The sequence below is a fragment of the Rhinopithecus roxellana genome, chromosome 6 (assembly GCF_007565055.1).
Source record: "Rhinopithecus roxellana isolate Shanxi Qingling chromosome 6, ASM756505v1, whole genome shotgun sequence".
NCBI lineage: Eukaryota > Metazoa > Chordata > Mammalia > Primates > Cercopithecidae > Rhinopithecus > Rhinopithecus roxellana.
Genome location: NC_044554.1, coordinates 2358801 through 2383368, shown reverse-complemented (window position 1 = coordinate 2383368; position 24568 = coordinate 2358801). Strand labels below are relative to the sequence as shown.

Sequence of the window (24568 nt, the reverse complement as noted above, 5' to 3'; positions counted from 1 at the left end):
TCTTGCTGAACACAGGCCAGGATGATCCAACATCACCTAGGGGATGGTGAGGGATGGGGAACCTGGTCAAATAATGGGGGTGATCACATATTAGGGAGTGGTTCTTGCTAAAGTGACTTAGCAAGGCTCTTTGCTAAAGCTGGATTTTATAAGGAAGTGTGCAGATGGGCCTTGAAGGAGATTCAGGAGCCTGACTAGTATGGTAGAGCAAAGAATCTCTGTCACTAGGTCACAGTCCAGGAGGGCAGGAAGGGGAACTGTGGCAGGGCCAGCTTACCAGGCTCGGGCATCTGGCCACCTGGGCGGGGTGGGGGATGGGGGGCTCACTGCCTGTTTTCGGTTTTGAGGCTGCAGGGAAGCATGAAGTTTTGAAATACATAATACAGGCCCCACGTGGTTCTGACCCAGCGCCACGCAGTTCTCACAACCATATATTCTAGCCCTGCAAGCACCTGAGGCTTGGTTCCCGGGCCAGGGGGTGGTACCTGACCAGAGGAGAGCCGGGGCTGTCTGCGGGGCCCCAGGGCTCAGCGATGGCTGAACCCCACAGTGAGACCTCGTGCCCCGGGTTTTCCATCACTTTCCTGTCTCTCACGTTTGGGGCGCTCCAGATGAAGCTGTCCTGAGGGGTGGCGTTTCTCAGGGAGGCGCCCCCACCTCAGCTCCTCCTGTCTCAGGCCCCACTTGGTGGGGAGCGCCACAGGCGGGGAGCCCGGGCTTGCCCCTGTGAGCAGTCACCGCTGCTCTGTGCCCCGAAACCCTCCTCCCCGCCCCCCAGTGACCTCCCGCCTCTGGGGTTCCTCTCCACCTTGCTGCCTGCTGTGGCTTTAGAAGGGAGCTCAAGCTCAGCGGCATTTGGGGCATCCACGTTAGGTGCTGGGAAATGGAAGAGGATGACATTGCTTATTTTGACTCAGATTTTCAAGGATGAACATACCCTCCCCCGATAACTACTTCCGCACCCGCCGGCCACCCAGTACGGCCTTGCCCCGCACCGCGCCCGGCGGCCTCCCTGGAAGGCTGTGACCCACGCACCGCACCCAGCGGCTTCCCCAGGTTGCTGCTCTGCCCAGTGCCCTCAGCCTGAACGGCGCCCCAGATCTCAGCGTGGTGCCACAATGCCGCCCTGTCCCACATCGTGTCCTTTGACTCTGTCTTCGAGAGAAACGTCGGTTGCCAGGGGTCCTCACAACTCCTCGGGTGTGCTTTGGGCCGGAATGTATGTCCTCTTGCCCTTCTCTTACACAGAAGAGTGGGAGGGTGTCCTAAGAATTTGGCTTGTCCTAAGGAAAATAAAATCGTAATTTCAAGGAACTGACCAAGGTCTCTGTACTACTGAAGACCTCAAGAGTGGCCACGGGGGAAGATAGCCCTCGGTGTGAAAGGGCCGCAGAAGGGATCCCATGTGTTCTGCATTAAAAAGCCCCCAGGGGACAGGAGGCTGAAGAAAGGGAACCTGCCACTTCTCCATAAAATAGTGTCAGTGAGCTGTCCAGGAGAGCAGAGGATCTGCCGATCAGACAGCATTTAGGAAAACATGCCGATTCCTTAAATTGGGTTTCGAGTTTTCAGCTTTTGAAAATATTTGTCTTTAGGACCGGTTTGTGTACTTGCCAACAGTTACCAGTTATCCACCAGCAGACTGCAGGAAGAAGAGACAATCTTCACTTCCCTTCTGGGTAGGGAGAGCTCAGAGTTCACCAGGCTTAACCTAACAAAGCCCGCAGTGGACGTTTCTGCTGTACCTGTCCAAGGCGTGATAGTTCTCCAGGCTTTGGGCAACATCTACTGTGGGTTATTTCGTCTAGTTGAATCCCTGTGGTGCGATAAGGATGGCTCCTAAAGCATGTCGGCATCAGTAGTTCCTGGAGTGGATTTTCCTACACCGTGTAGGTATGAAAATTTGATGGGAGAAAAGACCCCAGGAAAGGGGAAAGCAGGAGAGTGGTGCTAGGGGATGCTGCTATAACAGTCATCCTGTTGTATCCGTTGTTTCCCTGAACTTTGAAGATAGTTATGCTGAGTATCCCCTTCAAAATGATTTTCTTCTACACTGTACCTTCCCATGGTCATGTTCTTGGTGGGGTGTGTTTCACATGTCCAGCCCTGTGGGGTTGGGGGGGGGGGACACTAGAAGAGGTAGTGGGAAGCCAGACTTTCCCACATCACTCCACTGAGGCCACCTAGGCAGGAGGGACTGAGCCTTCCCTGTGCTCGGCACTGTGTTTTTCTTCATCATGTCACTTTTTACATTACATTAATGTGTATCTCTGCTTGCTTCCAGAAAAGCACCTACATCAGCTATGCTGTAATCCTTGCTTTTCTCACCCAATAACTGGGAATCCCCAGAGAGCCAAAACTATCTTTTTAATCTCTTATTTCTCCATCACCTAGTACCATTTCGTGTTCAATGTTTACTGAGCGGAAGAAAACGGAAATAAGACATTTTCCTCAAGGAGCAGAAATCATTACACGTATTTGGTTCTAAACAAACAACAAAAATAAAGAGAACCAACGAAGACTAAAGTAAACCACATCACGATTATACAAATGCAAAGATCTGGTTGGTTATGTCATTTTTATAATACATACTATGCTCTTTGCTAATTAACACTGGAGGACTCTTTCTGGTCGATAAAATATTTGGATAATTAAGTATGCTTTCATTTTATGTCCCGGTACCAAAGAAGTCCATTTATTCAAAACAAAGGGACTGAACATAAAACATAAAAAGAAAAAAAAAAAAGGCCTGTGGCTCCTCCTCCCAGACACCCCCCTCCAACAGTGATGAATAGGAGGGACTGTCTCCCTCCCCCTCCCTCGGAGACTAGCCTTGCAGTGTTTGAGGCTGTTTTGAAATTCTGTTCTTTAGAGGAGATTTTTTTTTTCTTCTTAATATCAAAGAACTGCTGCTATTCCTTTGGGCTGGCACAGCAGGGGCCGGTGAAATGCAGGCTGACGACCGCGCGCCAGGGGCTGTGCTCGCCCCGGTCGGCGACGCGCACACACCTTGAGTGACAGCGACTTCTTCTCTACAGGTTTTCCCCGCGGGAGCGTGGCCCTTTCGGGCGTTCGGTTTTCTCTGGAAATCGCCAAAACGGCTAGCCGGGCGCAGCGATCCCGACCCGGGGACTCCAGCCCCGGCCGTGCGCGTCGCCGCGGACTGGCTCTGCGGGCCACGGGGAAGGTGCAGGGAGGCGCAAGCAGCTGTGAGCCGCCGGGCGCTCCCGCGAGCCCGCTCCTCCCCACCGGGAGCAGGGCAGAGGCGCCGGGAGCAGGGCAGAGGCACCGCGCCCACCGCCTCCGCGGCCGCCTGGTGTGCCAGCAGCCCGCGACGAGGCAGTCCCAGCGCAGAAGCCCCGCTCCTGCTGCCAGCGCGCGGCCTCGCTCCTCCTAGAGGACGCTCTCTGCGCAGGCCCCGTGAGGAGGCGGCGGCGGGGCGAGCCGCAGCGCCGAGGCAGGAGGTTTGTCCCCGCCCGCGCGCCGTACCGCGGCGGAGATGGGCGAGACCATGTCAAAGAGGCTGAAGCTCCACCTGGGAGGGGAGGCAGAAATGGAGGAACGGGCGTTCGCCAACCCCTTCCCGGACTACGAGGCCGCCACCGGGGCGCTGCTCGCCGCCGGAGCGGCCGAAGAGACAGGCTGTGTTCGTCCCCCGGCCACCACGGATGAGCCTGGCCTCCCGTTTCATCAGGACGGGAAGGTGAGTCGGCGGCCGGTTCGCAGCGCCGCCGGAGGGGTAGCGCGGCGGTGGTAGCGTCCACCCTCCGCCAGGCGTGACGTCACAGGCGCGCGCCGCGCTTGGGAGGGCCTCGGGCGGGAGGGCGTAGGATGGTAGCCGCTGGCACCTGGCTCCGGGCCTTCGCTTGAGCGGCGCGTAGGGTTCGTGGGCTTCAGCTGCGTGAGCCACGTTCCAGCAGTTCGGCCCTCCTGGCCCCGCGCGCCTTTGAAATGCGCGTACAGTGCGCTTTCCTTCTTGGTCCGAGCGGCATGTTCGCAGTGCGGGCTTGTGCACCGGTGAGGCCCGCGGACACCTCCCGCCACTCGACGGAACGCTCTGCCGGCGACCTGCTCCTCACACCTGGCCTGGAGGCTGGCTTTCCTTGGCCATGTCTGGTCCCTGGGCTCCTGCTGACAAATAAGCATTGTCCATGTAGATTTATTACTGTCTGTGTGCCCAAATGGGAAGTGGATGTAAGGGGAGGCCAAACTTCACTTTCTTAGGCTCGCGAGGTGGGCCACAGCGTTACATTGACATAAAACAGATTAACAGGAGAAAAACATACACATCTCTTGAACATGTTATACGTGAAAAAGACACAGAGAAGTGGCAAAACCCAAATACTTTCATGCTAGGCAGAACCAAGAGCAGCAGCTGTGGGAGAGTCAAGTGTGCGGAGAGGGTAACGGAAGATGGAACTGTTTGAACCACGTCTGGGTAGAAATCTCCGCTTTTCCCGGCTGCGGTGCCGACTACTTCTTTGTCCCTGGCGTAGGGAGGCCATCTTTTACAACTTTATCTCCTTTTAGGAAGAAAAGGGGGCAGTTTAGAACACTCTTCTGGTTTTTCAAGTGCTTTTAGCTTAAAATAATGCTTATGCCAGAGACCTATTTTTGGGGTGGCATACCCTGTCAGCCTTCACGGGCTGTCTGAACAAACTCTAAGGTGGGAGGCAAAAAGTGGAAATGAAATAAAAGATTGAGTATCAGCACAACTGTTTTCATGCTTGGTAAAACCGTACCTTTACCAGGTTTTCTTTCTCCACTGAGGTACGTGTTCCAATGCCCACTTCACCTCCCTGGATCCCCATATTTACATATTTGTAAAGGGGACAAGTTGGCTAAAACTAAGAAGGTAATTTTGAAAGAGCTATTGGTCTGAATATGGAATCTAAGGCAAGTGACTTCTGTAAACCTCTCTCTTCTTGAATGTGGTTAAAAACTGGAAACAGGCCGGGCGCAGTGGCTCACACCGGTAGTCCCAGCACTTTGGAAGGTCGAAGCGGGCTGGTTGCCTGAGCCCGTCAGTTGGAGACCAGCCTGGCCAACATGGCGAAACCCTGTCTCTACAAAAAAAAAAAAAAAAAAAAATACAAAAATTAGCTGAGCGTGGTGGTGGACGCCTGTTGTTCCAGCTACTCGGGTGGCCGAGGTATGAGAATCGCTTGAGCCTGGGAGGTCGAGGTTGCAGTGAGTCGAGATCTCGCCATTGCATTCCAGCCTGGGCGACAGAAGTGAGATGCAGTCTCAAAAACAAAAGCAAGCAAACCTGTGGGAACAAGTCCTAATTCATGGGGTGTGTCTGAATTAGATGAAGCATATAAATTGCCTAGCAAACTGCCTGATGTAGTACCTTAAGTAGAGCCTCAATAAATGTTAACCTCTTCCCCCTGATGATTTAAGTTACACAGTTTACAATTCATATTCAGTATTGGTTTTTCTCTAGATTTCTTCTATTTTTACATACAAATATGTGTTTCATTTGTGACTTAGTGTTTCATTTTTTAATAACAAAAATAAAAATCTGGCAAACATTGAAGAAACTGCATCATTCATTCTTATTACCAGTTGCCATCTCAATACTATCCTTGGAGTAAGTAGGTTACAGCAAATGTTTAGTGAAAGATGAATGAAATGAACTCTTGACATGAGAGTAATAATAATGATAGAGACATGGGAATCAGGTGAGTTTCATTTGCAACTTCACAGGAGATAAACACTAATTTAACTCAAAGTTCTGAAATTGCGTATTTTTCTTTTTACCCTTTATATCTGGATAAATGTGATTTTTGACCTCAGCTGTATACCTGATTTATGTTGAAAAGAAAATTAGACTACAAGTAACTAATGGGGCTTGTGATATCTCTGCAATGAAATGTTAAGTTGGGGTGGGGACCTATGCCAGTGGTTATGAGTATATGCTAAAGAAAGGACGAAATGGACATCATATTGTTGTTGAATGTGAAAATGAGAGGGATAGTGGTCTTAAAAGGTGGAAAGACTGCCTCTTGATAATTGGAAAGTCATCAGATAAAATGAATATGAGCCACTGTCCTCCCTATTAATATTTTTATGATCGACAGATTAAATTTTTGATTTTAAAAATAAGAATGCAATTTGAGGATGTCAAACTATGCCTTGTTTTTGTAGACATGAAATTTCAAGAAAATGAGGGTGTTATGGGTTGAATTGTGTCCCCTACCAGAAAAAGAGGTATTGAAGGTTGAAGTCCTAACCCATTGGAACCTCAGAATGTGACATTTGGAAATAAGGTTATGGCAGAAGTAATTAGTTAAAATGAGGTCATACTGGAATATGATGGGCCCTTAATCCAACGTGACTGGTGTTCTTATACGAAGAGAAGAGAGCCGGGTGTGATGGCTCATGCCTGTAATACTAGCACTTTGGGAGGTCGAGGCAGGAGGATCACTTGAGGGCAGAGTGCAAGACTGACCTGGGCAACATAGTGAGACTCTGTCTCTTTTTTTAAAAACAATTTTAGAAGAAAGAGACATAGGGAGAAAGAAGATGGCCATGTGATGATGGAGGCCTAGATTGGAATTGCCAGTCAACACCAGAAACTAGAAGAGGCAAGGAAGGATTCTCCTCTGTAAGTTTGATGAGGAGCATGGCCCTGTTGATACGCTGATTTTGGAATTGTAGACTCCAGAACTATGAAAAAATAAATTTATGTGGTTTTAAGCCACCCAGTTTGTTGAACTTTGTGGTGCCCCTAGGGTAACTTGTTAATATGTAAGTTAAGCATTGAATAATTTTCTCTCCATGATGTTACCCAGTAAGGATTACAAAAATTTACCAACACAATAACATTTTATTACTAAGTATTCTTTAAGTCATTTACTCTATCTCATTTTAGGTTGGCTGCCTAGGTGTGTGGTGTGATCAGTCAATAAAATTAGCCTCTGATTCTAAAACCACTCAAGTCTGCTTCTCTGAGCCATATTTCCATACATTGGTATTTATAACATTTTTTACATTATTGGGCCAAATATTATGAAAAGCAGTAAACCAGTATAGTAGCAGTTGTTTTCAATTATGGAAGGCCTCTGAAGCAGACACTCTTAGTTACTCATCTAACAGCCGTTTCCTCCTTTTTACTTGATTTTGTTGTGACTGTGGACTTAAGGAGAATTGAACCCAGCTCCAGGAGCTGAATCATGATTAATCTCTGCCAGTGATTCTCAAAGTGTGATTCTTTGACCAGGAGCAGCAGCAGCTTTATATCTGATGTTCAAGTCCATCCAGGAGATGGATACCATGCAGAGTTTAATAGGAAAAGTTTAACATAAATAATTGTTATAAACTATGAGACTGGAGTAATGCGAGATTGTCTCATGAGAAGAAAGAGAACTCTGAAGAGTACAGGAATAGCAGACAGAAGGAGCAGCCCCACCCCTAGGGCTGAGAGGGCACTCGAGTAAAGGCCCCTGTGATTAGCTGTGTTGCTGTGTAATAATTATCCCAACACTTAGCATCTGTATAAACACTTATGGTCTCATGTAGTGTCTGAGAGTCAGGAATCCGGCTGCAGGTTAGCTGGGTGGTTCTGGCTCATGGTCTCTGGAGAAGCTGCACTCAAGCTTAGCCAGGGCTGCTGTCATTTTAAGGCTTAACTGGGGCAGGAGAATCTGCTCAAAGCTCATTCACATGGTTGGTAGTCGGCCTTGCTAGATGTTTTCTGGAGGCTTCAGTGTCTAAACCACATGGGCCACTCCTTAGGGCTGCCTCATGACATAGTGGCTGGCTTCCGCGAGACTGAGTGATCGAAGAGAAAAGTGTGCAAGAGCACCCAAGATGGAAGCTGCAGTCATTGTATTTATTATGTAATCTCAGAAGTAACATACCATCACGCCTGCCATATTGTGTCATATTAGAAGCAAGACAGTAAATCCAGCCCACGCTCAAGTGGAGGGATTATACAGGAGCATAAATACCATGAACTGTAGAGTGCTCAGCCAGGGCTGAAATCTTGAACTCGTTAGAGAGGACATGGCCATACCTCATTCGTTGGCAGAGAAATTGCTGTGATACTGTACCGTTGCCAGAAGTGTAGCCTCCTGCAATGAGTGTTACAGTAAGTGACCATATGTAAAGAATATCTTGGGGGCACACGAGAAGAAAGAAGACATGTTAATTCTGCCCATTCGCATCAGGGAAGGCGTTTTACATTAAAATGATACTTGTATGGTCTTTGAAAGATTAAGTGGGGGTTTTCCAGGCTCAGGTAGGGAACTCCGTGAGCAAGGACTTAAGGGATATCACATTATGAGAATCTTTTTTTTTTTTTTTTGAGACGGAGTACAGCATGACTGGAGAAGTGGGAACGTGAATGGCACTGGGGGTAATAAGGCTGAAGAGGGTAATTGGAGTTGATGCTGAAGGACTTGATGGATTGAAAGGATTCTTTTAAAATGAAATTTAAAATTGTATATTTAAGGTATACCACATGATGTTATGTGATACGTATAGGTAGTAAAATGGTTTCTATAGAGAGGCAAATTAATGTATTCCCAATGTCACATAATTACCCACTGTTTTTTGTTTCTGTGGCCAGGGCAGATGAAGTCTATTCACTTAGCATGAATCCCACATATCCAGTGCGTTTTTATTACCTGTAGTCCTCATGTTGTACATTAAAACTCTAGACTTGTTTGTCCTAAATATCTGCCATTTTGTATCCTTTGACTATTTCCTCTCCTTCCTCCAACTCACTGCCTCTGGTAACCGCTGTTTTGTTCTCTATGTATAGTTTTGGGTGTTTGCAGGCTGGAATGTAGTGGCATGATTGTGGCTCCCTCCCGAGCTTGAGTTATCCTCCCACCACAGCTGCCTGAGTTGCTGGGACCACAGGCGAGTACCACCATGCCCAGCTAATTTTTGTATTTTTTGTAGAAACAGGGTTTTGCCATGTTGCCCAGGCTGGTCTCAAACTCTTGGGCTCAAGGAATTTTTCTCAGCTCATGCGCTGCTGCTTCATTTTAAGAATTGTTTCCTTTGCTGTGCAGAAGCTTTTAAATTTGATATAGGTAATATTTGTTTATTTCTACTTTTGTGCCATGAGCTTTTGGTGTGATACCAAAAAATTATTGCTATGGCCAGTGTCCAGGAGCTTTTCCCCATGTTCTCTTCTAGGAGTTTTATAGTTTCTGGTCAATCCAAAGGACTTTACAACTTTTTCCACAGAAAAAAAATCAGGAAAACTTGTCTATAATTTTACACAATCTTGAGCTGTTGGAAATGCTTTAGTTTATGATTATTTAATTTTCCACATTTTTGTTTTGAAACTTTAAAATTTGTTTAACATCATAATATATGATGGAAGCATAAGGAAATCAATACTACCCTAATACCCAGAGACATGTAATTTTTTTCTCTTTATTCAAAATGAACTAAATTGTGTGTGTGTGTGTGTGTGTGTGTCAGGTGGAAGGTGGGGGAATATACTCTACAACTTCTCAAAGTGAGGTTTGTGGATCGAAATCATCAGCTGTTCCTCAAAGATTGTTAGAAATGCAGATCCCACTCCAGACCCAAGGAACCGCAGTCTGCATTTTAACAAGATCCTCATGCCAGAGTACTCATACATTTGAGAAGCGTTGAGGAAAACTGTTCTACATATAGCTTTATTAAATTTTCTTTTAATATGAACTTAACCTCCAGCCAGTTTTCAATTCCTGATGTGGAAAGATATTGACATAGAAGGGTAATGGCAAGATTATGGAGAGGAGACTAAGAAGATATTATACATGAACATTTTCCATCTTTTGGAAATAAATTGTAGTATAGAGCAGGTAAGAGCTTTAATAGTCTTGTGTTTGACTCCTACTTTTCTGCCATTTATGACTTGTAGACTTTGAGCAAGTTATTTAATCACACGCTGAACCTTGCTTTTCTTACCTCGTCAACTTGATGTAAATGGTTAAATTGAAAGGCTAACTGAGGTTCTTAATATAACATAGTTGTAATATAACGTATTTGCTAAAACTTTTAATAATGTAGATGTAATATAACCACCCCCTCATCACTGGGTTGTTGTAATGGCTAATTAGGCTAATACATTTAAAACATTCAGAACGGTGCTGAGTACAGTTAGTACCTGGGTACACATAGTTACTGATACATAGGTGAGTAGTAAGAGTTCAGTTAATGATAGCTATTAACATTATTATAGACGTAGCTTATTTGTATTAGAGTATAAAATGTGATAATGAAAAATTTCTTTACATTTTATATTTTCAGTGGAATGCAGAAAAAAAATACATACCTGTTTTTGCTCCTTAAATAAATGCTTATTCTTGTCTCCTTTTCTTTCTAAGGAAAATATGGTTAGGTGTACAATATTCATATGGATATATCCTCAGACTGCCAACAGTTTCCAGATTTCTGAATTCCATACACATACTTTCTTCACTCTCGTCATCTCTGAAAGGGAGTGGGAACTCCTGTTGGTGGTGAGATGATAAGAAATAACCAAACCATTTGGAAATGTGGAGGTTGGGAATTCTACCCATAGTAGAACCTACCAGCTCATGCTGTGCACCTTTGGGCCTCAGCAAGATTGAAAATTGTCATCTATCAAGCCTGGGTCTCCAGATTCATAAGTTTATGCTTGAAACTTCAAACAGAAGCTCTGAACACTTAATTCATGATTACCAAGGGCTTACTGTAATACATTTCTATTTCTTTTTCCCACTTTATTCGTTTCTGAGAACAGGAATTTTTTCTTGAGTATACTTGAGTTATCATTTTTTAATTTTTTAAATATTTATTTATTTATTTGAGACATGTCTCAATAATTTGAGACAGGGTCTTATTCTGTTTCCCACACTGGAGTGCAGTGGCACAATCATAGCTTACTGCAGCCTTCACCTGCCAGGTTCAAGAGATCCTCCCACCTCAGCCTCCCAAGTAGCTGGGACTGCAGGTGTATTCCACCACACCCAGCTAATTTTTAAAATTGTTTTTGTAGACATGGTGTTCTGCCATGTTGCCCATTATAGTCCTGAACTCCTGAGCCCAAGCAATTCTCTCCTGCCTCAACTTCCCAAAGTGTTGGGATTACAGGTGTAAGCCATCACACCCACGGAGTTATTTTTAAACATCCTCACTGCTTGATACTGAAATAGGAATGCAGTAGGTAGTAAATGTTTGTTGAATGAATAAATCTATTGAAATTTTAAAAATTGTTATTTTTTATGAGAATCATTTTTTGCATATTAATGATATAATTTTGTATTTTAAAAACTATTCTGTATCTAGAATGTTACATCTTGGACTCCTGGATGGCATTCTAGGCTACTATAAGTCAGGAACTGTGTAATATGCTTTGGGAGTTCTGGGTGAGGAGTGTGCTCTGTAAGGGCAACTAGCAGTTGACTAGGGCCAGACTAGGTTTTGAGCAAATTTTGCGTGAATGGAATTGAATGTAACAAACTGAGTTTTTTCGAAATCGTTCCTGTCTTTTATAGATTTTAGTTAGTACCATGCAGCAATTGTTTAATCAAAATGAAACCTAACTTCTCACTGAGAGCTTTCCATAATTAAATATAATTTGACCACAAAGTCCCACTATCTCCATGGGTTCCTTGTCCCTTGAACTGTAGTTATGTATGTTTTGAGCCCTTGTGTGCAGTTTATTAATATATTGCCACTTAGCAGTTTGTCCTTGGTTCTTTATTGCAATTGTAAACTTCCTTGTGGTTATGCCATATATCCCCTACAGAGCATAGACAGCAGATGAATTTTTATGATACACATCAAAATTGGATTGAGGTGTGTGTGCTTAGGATATGTAATCTAGAATATTTTCTGTTATATTACTGAGCTTGAAATAAGAAAACAGAAGCAGACCAGATTATTTAAATCTATGACTATTTTTAGCAGAATGAACTATTTTCAAACAACTCTGCAAAATAGCATTATCTTGATAGATTCAGTTTAGGTAAGGACCTGTTATTGAAAATACCACTATTAAAGGTAGATGTTACTGTCAGAAGATACAGCTTCTCCACTTCTGCCTACTTTTCCCATGTAGTAATTAGCTTTGAGGTAGGGATTGGGGGACTTTTGTTTTATTCATTTTGTTTGCAAAATGGAGTGTTACAAAGCAAGCCCACACTCTTGCTAGGTATAACATCACATCATATCTTCATATATCTAACATTACAAGTGATCATTAGCCTAGGAGAGCTGAATTAGGAAATGCACTTCCCCCACCCATACCCCTCAGCAGAAAGGTTTATTAAAATCTTTCCTAAGAAAAGAATTACTTTATGGTATACAGTTTGCAAAGTTTGCACATCATCACATATGTAAAATGTGAGTCAAAAAACTATTTTTATCATCTTTAAAATGTAGGCAAGTTATTTTCTCTTAGCTTCAGTTTCTGCATGCATACCATGATGATAATGTTGTTTTAGATTATCAAGAGGATTAAATTAGGATTATCAAGAGGATTAAATTAGATTAAGTGTCTCAAATACCCCATTTATTAGGAGTGTAGTAATAATAAAACCATCTTTTTTTTTTTTTTTTTTTTAATTAAGCTCTCCTGGTGCATTTCAAGTATTACTCATGCCTAAATGTTCAATTTATGCATAACTATTCAAAACATACCTTTTTCTTTTTAGGAGTTAGTTATTATGTGCATGTTGAACTCTTGTTTTTAGACTTTTCACTCTCCTCTATTTATAGTTAAGATCATAATTTTTTACAAGTTAATTGTCAATCTGTTTTAAGTTTTCTGTATTTTTATGTATGGCAGTTTTATTTCCTCAAACTAGCACTAAATTTATCATAAAAAATACAGAAGAACACAAGTATTTTAGAAAGAGAATGATTGCATATTCTGTATTTTTCAGATGGAATGACTTGTTTCTTCAGGAATGCCCATGGCTTTCTCCTAAATGCATTTTAAATATCATCTCTGTCCCTCAGCACAGAATGCCCCCCTGCTTTTCACACAGCGAGCTCCTGTCTTTCTGTGACATACCTGTGGGAGGCTTCTTCCTCCAGGGTCTTTCTCAGAGTTGCCCAGGCAGACTCTGTTGCTTGGCCATTCCAAAGCCACTCAAAGGATGAGCTAAGAAAGTCGTGTTCTTATCCATTGTTGCCATGAATACCACCAATTTTGCAGTTTAAATCAGCACCTATTTATTTATCATCTTTAAAATGAAGTCAGAAGTCCAGGTACAGTCTGGCCCTACTGGCTCCTCTGCTTAGAATTTCATAAGGCCAAAGTCAAGGTGTCTTCAGCAGGGCGCGGTGGCTCAAGCCTGTAATCCCAGCACTTTGGAAGGCCGAGACGGGCGGATCACGAGGTCAGAAGATCGAGACCATCCTGGCTAACACGGTGAAACCCCGTCTCTACTAAAACATACAAAAAACTAGCCGGGCGAGGTGGCGGGCGCCTGTAGTCCCAGCTACTCGGGAGGCTGAGGCAGGAGAATGGCGTAAACCCGGGAAGCGGAGCTTGCAGTGAGCTGAGATCCAGCTACTGCACTCCAGCCCGGGCGACAGAGCGAGACTCCGTCTCAAAAAAAAAAAAAAAAAATGGTGTCTTCAAGGCTGCCTTCTCTCCTGGAGTCCCTGAGGGTGTATCTGCTTCCCGGCTCGTTGAGGCTGTTGGCCAAATCCAATTCATTGTGGCTGCACGAGTGTTCCCCACTTCCCTGCTGGCTGGCCTTTGCTCCTCGGTGCCGCCTGAGCCCTGCCCATGCTTTCCACATGGTCCTTCCAGCACCCGCAGTTCAAGTCTCTCTCACACTTCACATCTCTCTGATGAGCCCTGCTTGGATAATCCAGCATCCTCTCCCTGTTTTGTAGTCTGTGACCTGTTTCAAGTTCCAGGACATCTTTGGGGGCCATCCTGCCTACCATAAAGGTTTCTAGTGCTTGTAGTCTGGAGTGGCTGCCTGGGTCCAAACTCCAGTCTGCCCCTTACTGTTGATATCACTTTTGGTAAGTTACTTTACCTCTCTCCTGTGCTTCATAGTTCTCATAGTTCTCATTTGTAAATGGGGTTAATAGTTGTAGCTTCACCATAGAGTTTTTATGATAGCAGTGAAGGGCAACAACAGTCTTAGAGTCAATGCATTCCTTTCATGGGGCTCAGGATCCACCAGACTCCACATGGACAGCCCTGCAAAGCAAGCTCCTCAGCTTTTAGCCCATTGCGGAGCAAGCTTTCAGGGCCTTCTAGTCCACACAGTGCCCCACTGATGATACTCCCTAATCAAAGAATGGGTCTCCTGGGTCCATCAGGAAGCCCCCTAACGGACTCACAGTGATTGTCGATGCCTTTCCATCCCGTCTCCACCCTCCTGAATGCCCCTGCTACACACTTGCCTGCTACTTGTGAGCGGGCATCTGGTAACAATCCCAGTAAACTCCTGAATGCCTTACACAAGGGTGAAGTAAGATTGTTTTCAGATATCAGTCTGCATACATTTATATATTTTCTTGAATATACCATATTGCATATTGCTAGTCAGGCACTTATTATGTGGAATCATAATTATTTTTACATTTGGCTCATTAGACGAGGGACATTTTGGGGAGTACCCAGTCTTATTCAGCTTTGTGTCCCAATAACAGTGCCTGGTACATGAAAAGCATTAGCTATTTGTTTTTCAAAAGAATAGCTAATATTATACTCCAGATTTGCTAATCATCTACATTTTATTTCTTCCTCACCTATTTCAAAGGTATCTGAAAGTTAGAAAAATATATATAGTGCTGGGTATTTTATCATATATGAATTTGTTAATAGGCTAATTCTGTTTGCTCTGCTTTATGCCGAGATAAAGAAAATTTCATCCTTTATCTTCAGTAACAATTGTTAGAGTGTTGATATTATCTAAAATATTTGTAAAATTGTAAAAATTTGTAAAATCTACCTTTTTTTTATATGCAATATAAAATGTAGCTTATGAATATACTGATCTGAGCCCTTACCTTCTCTAAAATCTAGAGTTGAGGGAGAGAGGTACAGAATATGTGAGTATGTTCTAGCAAATGACAAATTAGGATATAAATTATTCCCCTCAATTATTCCTGTGATGTACATGGAAGAAACATCGCGAATACAAAGAAAGTTAATTTCTTGAAACGTTTTTCAAGAATATAACTGGTGTAATTTGTATGCTTCAGTATCACCCAGTGTCTGTCTGCCATCTGTTTATCTTTCCCTTCCTCTTTCTCTCTCCTTCCCCTATTCCCCCTTCCCCCTCCTCTTCCGTCTCTTCTTCCCACCCTACCCCCCCCAGGAAAAAAGCTTTTTTATTTGATTCTAAGATTTATTACCATGAAATCATGTGAGGAAGAGAAGTAAATCTTGCCATAAATGTGCCTTGTGCATCATTTGGAATAATAGATGCAGTGACACTTCACAAGGGGTTTTACAACCAGTGATTAATATCTACTCCAATATATTTCTGCTTTATAATACACTTGGGCATTCTTGTTTGGGAAAATTGTCTACCCACCATGTAGGAAAAGAACATTTTCTTCCCAATTGCAGTGTAATTGCTAAAAATCAATTTCAGAGTTAAGAGATAAAACCTCCAAAGTTCTTTAACTGCTCCTGCTGTTTCTGGGCTATGCGGCAGGTACATATTTCTATTCATATAGTATGAATGAGGGAAGGCTGTACGTCCTGCATATCCAAAGGTAAAATGTAAATACAGAATCAAGCAAAAAATTTCACAATAAGCAGAGAATGCGCAGCCCGGGAACTTTAGAAGTAGACAGTCTAGTCAGAGTTTCAAGAGCTTTGTCTCTTATTGTCATGAGACCTCAAGTAAGCCTCGGTTTTCTTACCTAAAAAATGGAATGATGTGAAGATTATTTGAAATATATAAAGCACTTAGTGCCAAATACATAGTAAGTGCTCAATAATTGTTAGTTATCTTTATAATACCATTATTGCCAGGTGCAGTGGCTTACTCCTGTAATCCTAGCACTTTGAGAGGCTAAGGTGGGTGGATCACTTGAGGCCAGGAGTTCAAGACCATCCTGCCCAACATGGGGAAACCCTGTCCCTACTGAAAATACAAAAATTGGCCGGATGTGGTGGCGTATGCCTATAATCCTAGCTACCAGGAGGCTTGAGGCATGAGAATCACTTGAACCCAGGAGGTAGGAGGTTGCAGTGAGCTGAGATCGCGCCACTGCACTCTAGCCTGGGCGACAGAGTGAGACTCAGCCTCAAAAAAAAAAGGAAAAAATTGTGTGTGTGCATATATCTATATTCACATGTGTATATATGTGTGTGTGTGTATGTATAAATAAAATACCATTATTAAATGAGACAAACCAGTTAAAATTTCTCCTGGTACAGTAATCTCCATCAAATGTGAATAGAATTAGAGCATAATAAATGTTTTTTGTACATGAGAATTTTGTTCCAGTATAAACAAATTAGAAGCCTCTTTTATGAGAAATAGGAAAAGGGGAACCAGAAAAAGTACCTTATGGCAAAGGGCAGAGAAATTAATGGTTTTTGCAATGAAATTTTGGCAAATATTAAAGGGAATTGGAGAAAGCAATCATAAGTCTTAAAAATATACTCCAGTAGCATTTATGAGGAGTGAAGGGTTAGTAGTATATGCTTTGGAATTAGGTTATCGTGATGGAGCTAAGACTGCATATGAGTGTGCATTAGGCCTAGAAAACTCAACTTAGAGGTACTTTAATCAGCAGGCAGAAGGGGAGAAAAGTTAGGGAAGTTCTTTCTTTTTTATCATGAAAAATAAGAACCTCCCAGGACCTCCTAGAAGACTTTCATTTAGGTCTCATTGGTCAGAACTGTGTCATGTGGCCACCCTTGTGCATAACGGGCCTGGGAAATCAAGCGTCTCTTCTGGGGCTGGATGCCCTGCTATTCTGAATGTAATCAGATTGCTGTTAACAAGCAGGAAGGGTATGGGGACTAGATATGGGCCAGGAACTATCTTATGGGTTCTGCCACTGCAGGTATTAAAGAGGTATCCCCCATTTATTCCTTCTCATGCAAATGATTCTGCATCTCTTTGATTACTGTAGAAACCAAAGGTCAAGACACAGGAGGTGTAAGTTACTAACCTGGAGTCAAAAAGTTTTTAAGAAGTTGGATGGAGAACCATATGGTTACTCTTTTTGGTGCATTCATTAACAGAAGCAAAGTTAAATACATTTACAAAAACATCACCAAAACCATAGGGAATGGCAAATCCAGAAAGCATTGCTAGTAAGTAAAGATTGTTAAGTGCATGTGTTTGTCTAGTTAACTCATAATATCACCTTTAAGGTGGGTGAAATATTGATACTGTTTTTTGGTGTGCCATCTTTATCGTTTTAAGTGAGCATAATTATAAAGATTTTTATGAAGCTCTCCTTGAGCTTAGATTTCTAACTCAGCTTTCACTATAAGGGAAGGTATTTTACCATGATGGTTGAGTAGAAATATTGTAATTTACTTATTACTTTGAATAACATTTAATGAAAAGATACAATTTTGAAAGCTAATGCTATATTTTAGTCACTTGATAGAATTTGTTGTCTTGCCTACCTATTTTAGTCTTTGGCAACTAATAAATATAATGTCAAAGGGGAAAGTCATATTCAGTACCTATATTATAGCAAAAATATATACTTGTAAATATGCATGCTTAAATCCTCTTGGGCACAACTGGTTAGTCTCAAAATAGATTTGCCCATCTCTGAATGCTCAGCTATTAGTTTCAGTGACTTAAAAATGTGGACACAGATGGGGGTTTTATGGTATATAATATACAGCTGGAGTGCAACAAAAGAAAGATTGTATACTGGGGTTTTTTTTTAACTTAAAAAGTGTTTTAGGGGATTTATACTTTAGTGATGGGCTAAGACCCTGCTGGAGGACGCCCTGTATAAAACAAGTATAAGACTTGGATATAATATAAAAAGCAGCTGCTCGAAGGCACTGGAGAATAAACAGACCACAGTGTAATTGCCTTTTTGTATTATGTCCAGGTTCTATAGAATATGTTACAGTGCATGATTGGAGGAGGAGGGAGGTTCTATAGAGTATGTTATAGTGCATGATTGGAGGAGTGAATTTCTTTTTTTGTTTTTTTTTTTTGAGATGGTGTTTCACTCTTTTCTGCCCAGGCTGGAGTGCAGTGGTGCCATCTTGGCTCACTGCAACCTCTGCCTTCCAGGTGCAAGTGATTCTTCTGCCTCAGCTTCCTGAGTAGCTGGGATTACAGGCGTGTGCCACCACGCCTGGCTAATTTTGTATTTTTAGTAGAGATGGGGTTTCACCATGTTGGCCAGATGGTTCCTGAACTCCTGACCTCAGGTGATCCACCCACCTCGGACTAAAGTGCTGAGATTACAGGCATGAGCCACCACGCCCTGGCGGAAGAGTGAATTTCTATAGGGTATGTTTTTGTTTTGTTTTGATTTTTGTTTTTTGTTTTTGAGACGGAGTCTCACTCTGTCTCCCAGGCTGGAGTGCAGTGGCTGGATCTCGGCTGACTGCAAGCTCCGCCTCCCGGGTTCACGCCATTCTCCTGTCTCAGCCTCCTGAGTAGCTGGGACTACAGGCGCCCGCCACCACGCCCGGCTAATTTTGTTTTTGTATTTTTAGTAGAGACGGGGTTTTACCGTGTTAGCCAGGATGGTCTCGATCTCCTGACCTCGTGATCCGTCCTCCTCGGCCTCCCAAAGTGCTGGGATTACAGGTGTGAGCCACCATGGCTGACCTATATAGGTTCTATTATAGTGCATTCCCTGTGAAAGAAGTTTCTGTGTCCATGTCTTTTATCCTGGAGCTAAGTTTCATTTACATGGTACACTCAGTGGTGGCAGGGTGTGCCTGTGGGAAAAACACATTTTCAGGGAACCAGAAATCTAAGATGGGATAACTGGCTGATAAGATAATGGGGAAAGGGAATGAGCCAGAGGAGGGATCCCAAAATCTTGTCTGTGTATATATCCAATCAAATTCTGAACGACCCGTGTCTGGAACACACACAAAGAAGCTTAGCTAAAGACTAAAGATAAGAATTGAGAGGAGAGCTGCTGCCCCGGAAACATAATTTGCAATTTAATACAAGCAAGAAAACTGTACAAATTAATATTCCAGATGCATGGCAAAGTTACCTGCTATCTGTAGAACCAGGATCATAGTGTAAGAGAGAAAAATTGTTTTTCCTCTTACCCCTTGGAGTTCTTAGCTGTGACAGACCCCTGTAATAAAAGACAAATTAAGAAGAGAAAAACAAATGAGTGTTTTGATGTGTGTATTTCATATGCACGTAGGACGTACCAATGGAATGAGTGTATCTCGCAGAGATGGCTTAGAAACTCAGCTTATATCTCATCTTCAGCAAAGAGCATTGCGTTTTTAGAGCAGTGACAAGACAAAGGACAGGGGCTTTTAGGGTCTGGGATGCAAATCATAGAATGGCAAACAAATGGGGTTTGTAATGTAGAATTCTGTGGTGCCTTCTTCAGGCTGATGCCTTCTGAAGATTTCTTCCCTGGTTGGGAGCGAAGGAGGGACACAGTTTTTAAGTCCTGCTTTTAGGCAGGTAGGGGAGGGGAGAGAGCTGTTCTGGCATCTACTTCTCAGTTGTCTTCAACTCAAATTCATCCGTATGTCAAAAATGCATGATTTTGAGGTGGCATATTCTGCTTTTCTACATAAAAGACACATTTTCAAAAGAAAAGAACATCAACTGGGTCCAATCCTGAAAAGAACCAGATAGTGAAACTAGTATGCAACGATTTTAAACTGACTACTGTAACTCTTCTCCATGAAATAAAACAAAATATGCTTTCAATTCATGAAAAATGAAGTCTCAGTAGGGAAGTAAAAACCATTAAAAAAGAGTCTCATGGATATTTTAGAACTGATAAATACAGTGTATGACAGAAATTACTGCATGGCCTTAGCAGGGGAATGGAGAAGACTGTCAGTGCCCTGTGAGTTCTGCTTGCCCGCTGCCCACACAGAGTTGCCTTATCAAGACGGGAATCACAACACAAAGTGTAATTCACACAAAGCCAGCTGAACTGGTGACCGGAGTTTTTACTCAAATCAGTCTCCCTGAAAACCTAGACTGGGATTTTTAAAGGATAATTTGGTGGGTGAGGGCAAGGGAGTGGGAGTGCTGATTGGTCGGATCCTAGATGAAATCTTAGGGGGTCACAGTGGGTTCTTCTTCTTGTCTTCTGTTCCTGGGTGGGATCACAAAACCGGTTGAGCCCAATTACCAGTCTGGATGGCACCAGCTGGTGCATCAGAATGCAGGGTCTGAAAATATATCTTGAGCACCATTCTTAGGTTTTACAGTAGTGATATTATCCTTAGGAGCAGTTGGGGAGGTTTAGAATCTTGTGGCCTCTGGTTCATGACTCCGACACCATAATTTCTAATCTTGTGGCTAATTTGTTAGTTTTACAAAGGCATTCTGGTCCCCAGGCAAGAAGGGAGTTTGTTTTGGGAAAGGGCTGTTATCTTTGTTTCAAAATTAAACCGTGAATTAAATTCCTTTTGGCCAGCACGGTGGCTGATGCCTATAATCCCAGCACTTTGGGAGGCCGAGGTGGGCGGATCACTTGAGGTCTGGAGTTCCAGACCAGCCTGGGCAATATGGCAAAACCCTGTCTCTACTAAAAATACAAAAAATTAGTGGGACGTGGTGGTGATACAGCTCTGATGACTGGAGGAACACCAGGGTCCTTTATCTCTTGCTGATTTAGATAAAATGACACGGACACATATGGAGTGGTTTTAAGGAGTGGAGAGTTTAATAGGCAAGAAAGAAGGAAGAAGTTCCTCCTTACAGAGACAGAGGGAGGGGGGCTCCAAGCAGAGAGAGGAAACCCCATGTGTGGTGGGTGAGGAGGAATGGTCAGTTATATTGGGAGGCTAGAGGAGGCAGTGTCTGATTTACATAGGGCCCAGGGGATTGATTTGACTAGGTATGTCATTCACATAGCCCTCAAAATAATTGACCCTCCCATCCTAGCCTTTTAATATGCAACGTGGGCCACTATGATGTCCTGCACAGGTGGAGGAGATACCTGGGGGTGGCCATGTTGGGCAGACCTAGTTTTTAATCCACATTACCATATCAATACTTGCCAGCCTGGCCCTTCAAGCTGTTTTTCTGCTAGAAAAGAAACATTTCTGGAGTTGCTTTTATTACAAGAAAAAAAAAAACCCTTACCAAGGACCTTTTATGCTCTCTATCTGGCTAAAATAAATTTTTTTTTTTTTTTTTGAGACGGAGTCTTACTCTGTCACCCAGGCTGGAGTGCAGTGGCGCAATCACGGCTCACTGCAACCTCTGCCTCCTGGGTTCCCACCATTCTCCTGCCTCAGCCTCCTGAGTAGCTGGGACTACAGGCACCTGCCACCGCGCCCAGCTACTTTTTGTATTTGTAGTAGAGACGGGGTTTCACCATGTTGGCCAGCGTGGTCTCCATCTCTTGACCTCCTGTTCCACCCGCCTTGGCCTCCCAAAGTGCTGGGATTACAGGCATGAGCCACTGCGCCCGGCCTAATAATTTCTTAATAACTCCTATAATAGTGGCACACGCCTGTAATTCCAGCTACTGGGGAGGCTGAGGCGGGAGAATCACTTGAACCTGGGAGGCAGAGTTTGCAGTGAGCCCAGATAGTGCCACTGCACTCCATCCTGGGCAAGAGAGTGAGACTCCATCTCTCTCTCTCTCTCTCTCTCTCTCTATATATATATATATATATATGTGTGTGTGTGTGTGTGTGTATATATACACACATATATAAAATAAAATAAATTCCTCTCAAAGTTAGTTCAGCCAACACCCAGGAATGAACAAGGACAGCTTGGAGGTTAGAAGCAAGATAGAGTCTCTTAGGTCAGGTCTCTTTCACTGTCATGATATTCTCACTGTTACAATTTTTGCAGGGGGTGGTTTCAAGACAGAGGAAAGAGAATTAGTAATTTGTAAACTTGAAAATAGATCAATAGAAATTATCCAGTGTGCAAAATAGAAAAAAAGAATGAAGGGAAAAAGAAAGGCAGAGTTTTAGGGACCTGTTAAATTACATCAAACCATCCAGCTGTTGGTAATTGGAATCGTAGAAGGGAAGCAGAGGAAGAATGGGACAGAAAAAGTATTTGAAGAAATAATGGTTTAGGATTTTACACATTCAATGAAAGATAGAAATTTATAGATGCAGGATGCGCCTCAAAACACCGAGAGGAATAAACACAAAGAAGCCCAAATCAAGACAAAGGTAAAGAGCACATCTTGATGGGAGCAGAGGAAAACAACACATTATATACAGGGAATTTCACTGACCACTGATTTCTCATTAGAAATCATGGAGACAGAGGAGAATGAAATAACATGAAAGTCCTGAAAGAAACCATTATCCAGAATTTTTTTTTTTTCAGTGAAAATATCCTTCAAGAATGAAAGCAAATTAAGACATTTTAAGATTAAAATTCTACCACCATCACCACCACCACGTAAAATAATTTGTTACGGCAGACTGGGCACGATGACTCACGCCTGTAATCCCAGCACTTTGTGGGGCAGAGGTGGGAGGATTTCTTGAACCCAGGAGTTTGAGACCAGCCTGGGCACCATGGCAAAACCCTGTCTCTACAAAAAATACAAAACTTAGCCAGGCGTAATGGTGCACACCTGTAGTCCCAGTTACTTGGGAGGCTGAGGCAGGAGAATCGCTTGACCCTGTGAGGCAGAGGTAGCAGTGAGCCAAGATCATGCCATTGCACTCCAGCCTGGGTGACAGGAGTGAAACCCCATCTGAAAAAAAAGCAACAGAGGTGATACCTGATGGAAGCTGTTGTGGGTGAGTGGTGACTGTCTGGGCTGATGGCGTGGGGGTGTAAGAATTTACCAAGACAGTTATGAGTACAGAAAGGCAGATTTATTAGAGAAAGAAGGAAAAGATGTTGCAAGGAGGCAACAGTCAGGCCAGTGGAAGAGAAGCTGACTGTAAGGAAACAAAGACTTGCTGGAGATTGAATTTATAGAATGGTGCTGTGATGTGTGCTGGAGAGCTTTGTGCAGTACCAGTAACACCAAGGCTGCAGTGAGCTAACTTGTAGGTGTCTGGTCATAAGTTGGGCACAGGAGGGCTACGTGTTCTGGACCCTGAAGAAAAACAGACTTTAGCTTATCTGGTTCTTTTTGCTTCCCACTGCTCCCACCAGTGTCTGATTTCTTTTCCCCAACTAGGACTCCACATTTCCCCCGTAACAGAGCAACAATGACAGGTCTTTGGCATGTGGGTGAAGGTATCATCTTCCAACTGCTTCCTGCTGACCAGGTCATAGAGCTGGCCCTACCTAGGATTGTTAGTTGGTCGAGAAGTTATGCGGGTTATTGTTTTGGATTGTGGAACGTGGGATTTTGGACCTTGCTGGAGGAAGGGACTTGTTAGAGAGGGGGATTATGTTAGGGTGAAACTGGTGTTCATCTGAATCCCAGGGAAATTCGTAAAGGTAGCAGGCATTATTGGGGAGAGATTGCTATGCCATTTGCAGCATCATTTGAAGGTGAAACTCATGAACTCTAGAAGATAAAAGTTTGGGTTCTTTTTAAAGCCAGTTACCAAAAAGGCAAAGAAAAACCTTTTACAGTGTGACTTTTCTGATGGGTGTCCATTTAGTTAACCTGGAAGTTAACCTTGATGAAAACGCGTTTGAATTTAATTAGACACAGAAAGAGTGTGTTTAGGGTTAGGAGGCTATGAGTATAGCCTGGGGACACATGACTCATAGGAACAGTGTGAGACATTTTTGATTACTTTGAGAATTTAGATAAATATCAAGAAAATCCAGGAGTATAGAATTAAATTATGTTAGAGGAAAACATTGGTTAATGTTGACCTTCAAGATGAAACATTTTAGCATTAGGCCATAATAACAGAACTGGAAGAAAAAGTTACAGGAGCTGACAAAGACTGCAGAAGAGAATTACTATCCTAGGCCTCCTCCAGGGGAGAAAAAGCTGAATGCAGTGGGACACAGCAAACTGGGATGCAGCAAACGTTGAACTTCTGAGATATGCTTCTGAGGATTTTTTTTTTTTAAGAAACTTTTATAAAATTCTGAGTAAAACTTTGTGCAGTTTTATTAAGAGCAGAGTAATACCTTAAGAAAACCTTGTTTTAACATAGAGAATTAATGTTAGAAAGGCTATACTAAATAATTTTTTTGAATTATACCAACTTAATTACATACAAAATTCCTTTCATAAATTCTCCTTCATGAACCTTTTCATGATTTACACAGACCATTTACGACATATTGGACTTTGCCTTGTTCCGAACATCCTTTTTATAACCTTACTTTAAGATAATAATTTATCATACAAGATTTTTCTTCTATAAAATTTCTTTTTATACCCTTCCTTACTAAAAATACCTCTTTTCCTTTTCTTTAACTTTAAATGAGTTTTCAATGTTTACATATTAGTTACACCATAAATAATGAGTCTTATCTTAGCACCAGCAACTTAGTAACAGCAGATTTAAAGTAGTTAGGAAAAAAGAGGG

The 24568-nt window shown here is 42.9% G+C and overlaps 1 protein-coding gene across 1 annotated transcript in view; it reads left to right on the top strand.

Annotated features, from left to right (window-relative positions):
• The first annotated feature begins 2764 nt into the window (after positions 1-2764).
• LANCL2 (LanC like 2) overlaps positions 2765-24568 on the top strand; it is a 67209-nt gene continuing 45405 nt past the window's right edge. The window contains exon 1 of the mRNA XM_010380547.2: positions 2765-3703. Within this exon, the coding sequence (XP_010378849.1) occupies positions 3500-3703 (204 nt within the window). The 5' untranslated portion in view covers positions 2765-3499. The remainder of the gene's footprint in view (positions 3704-24568) is intronic.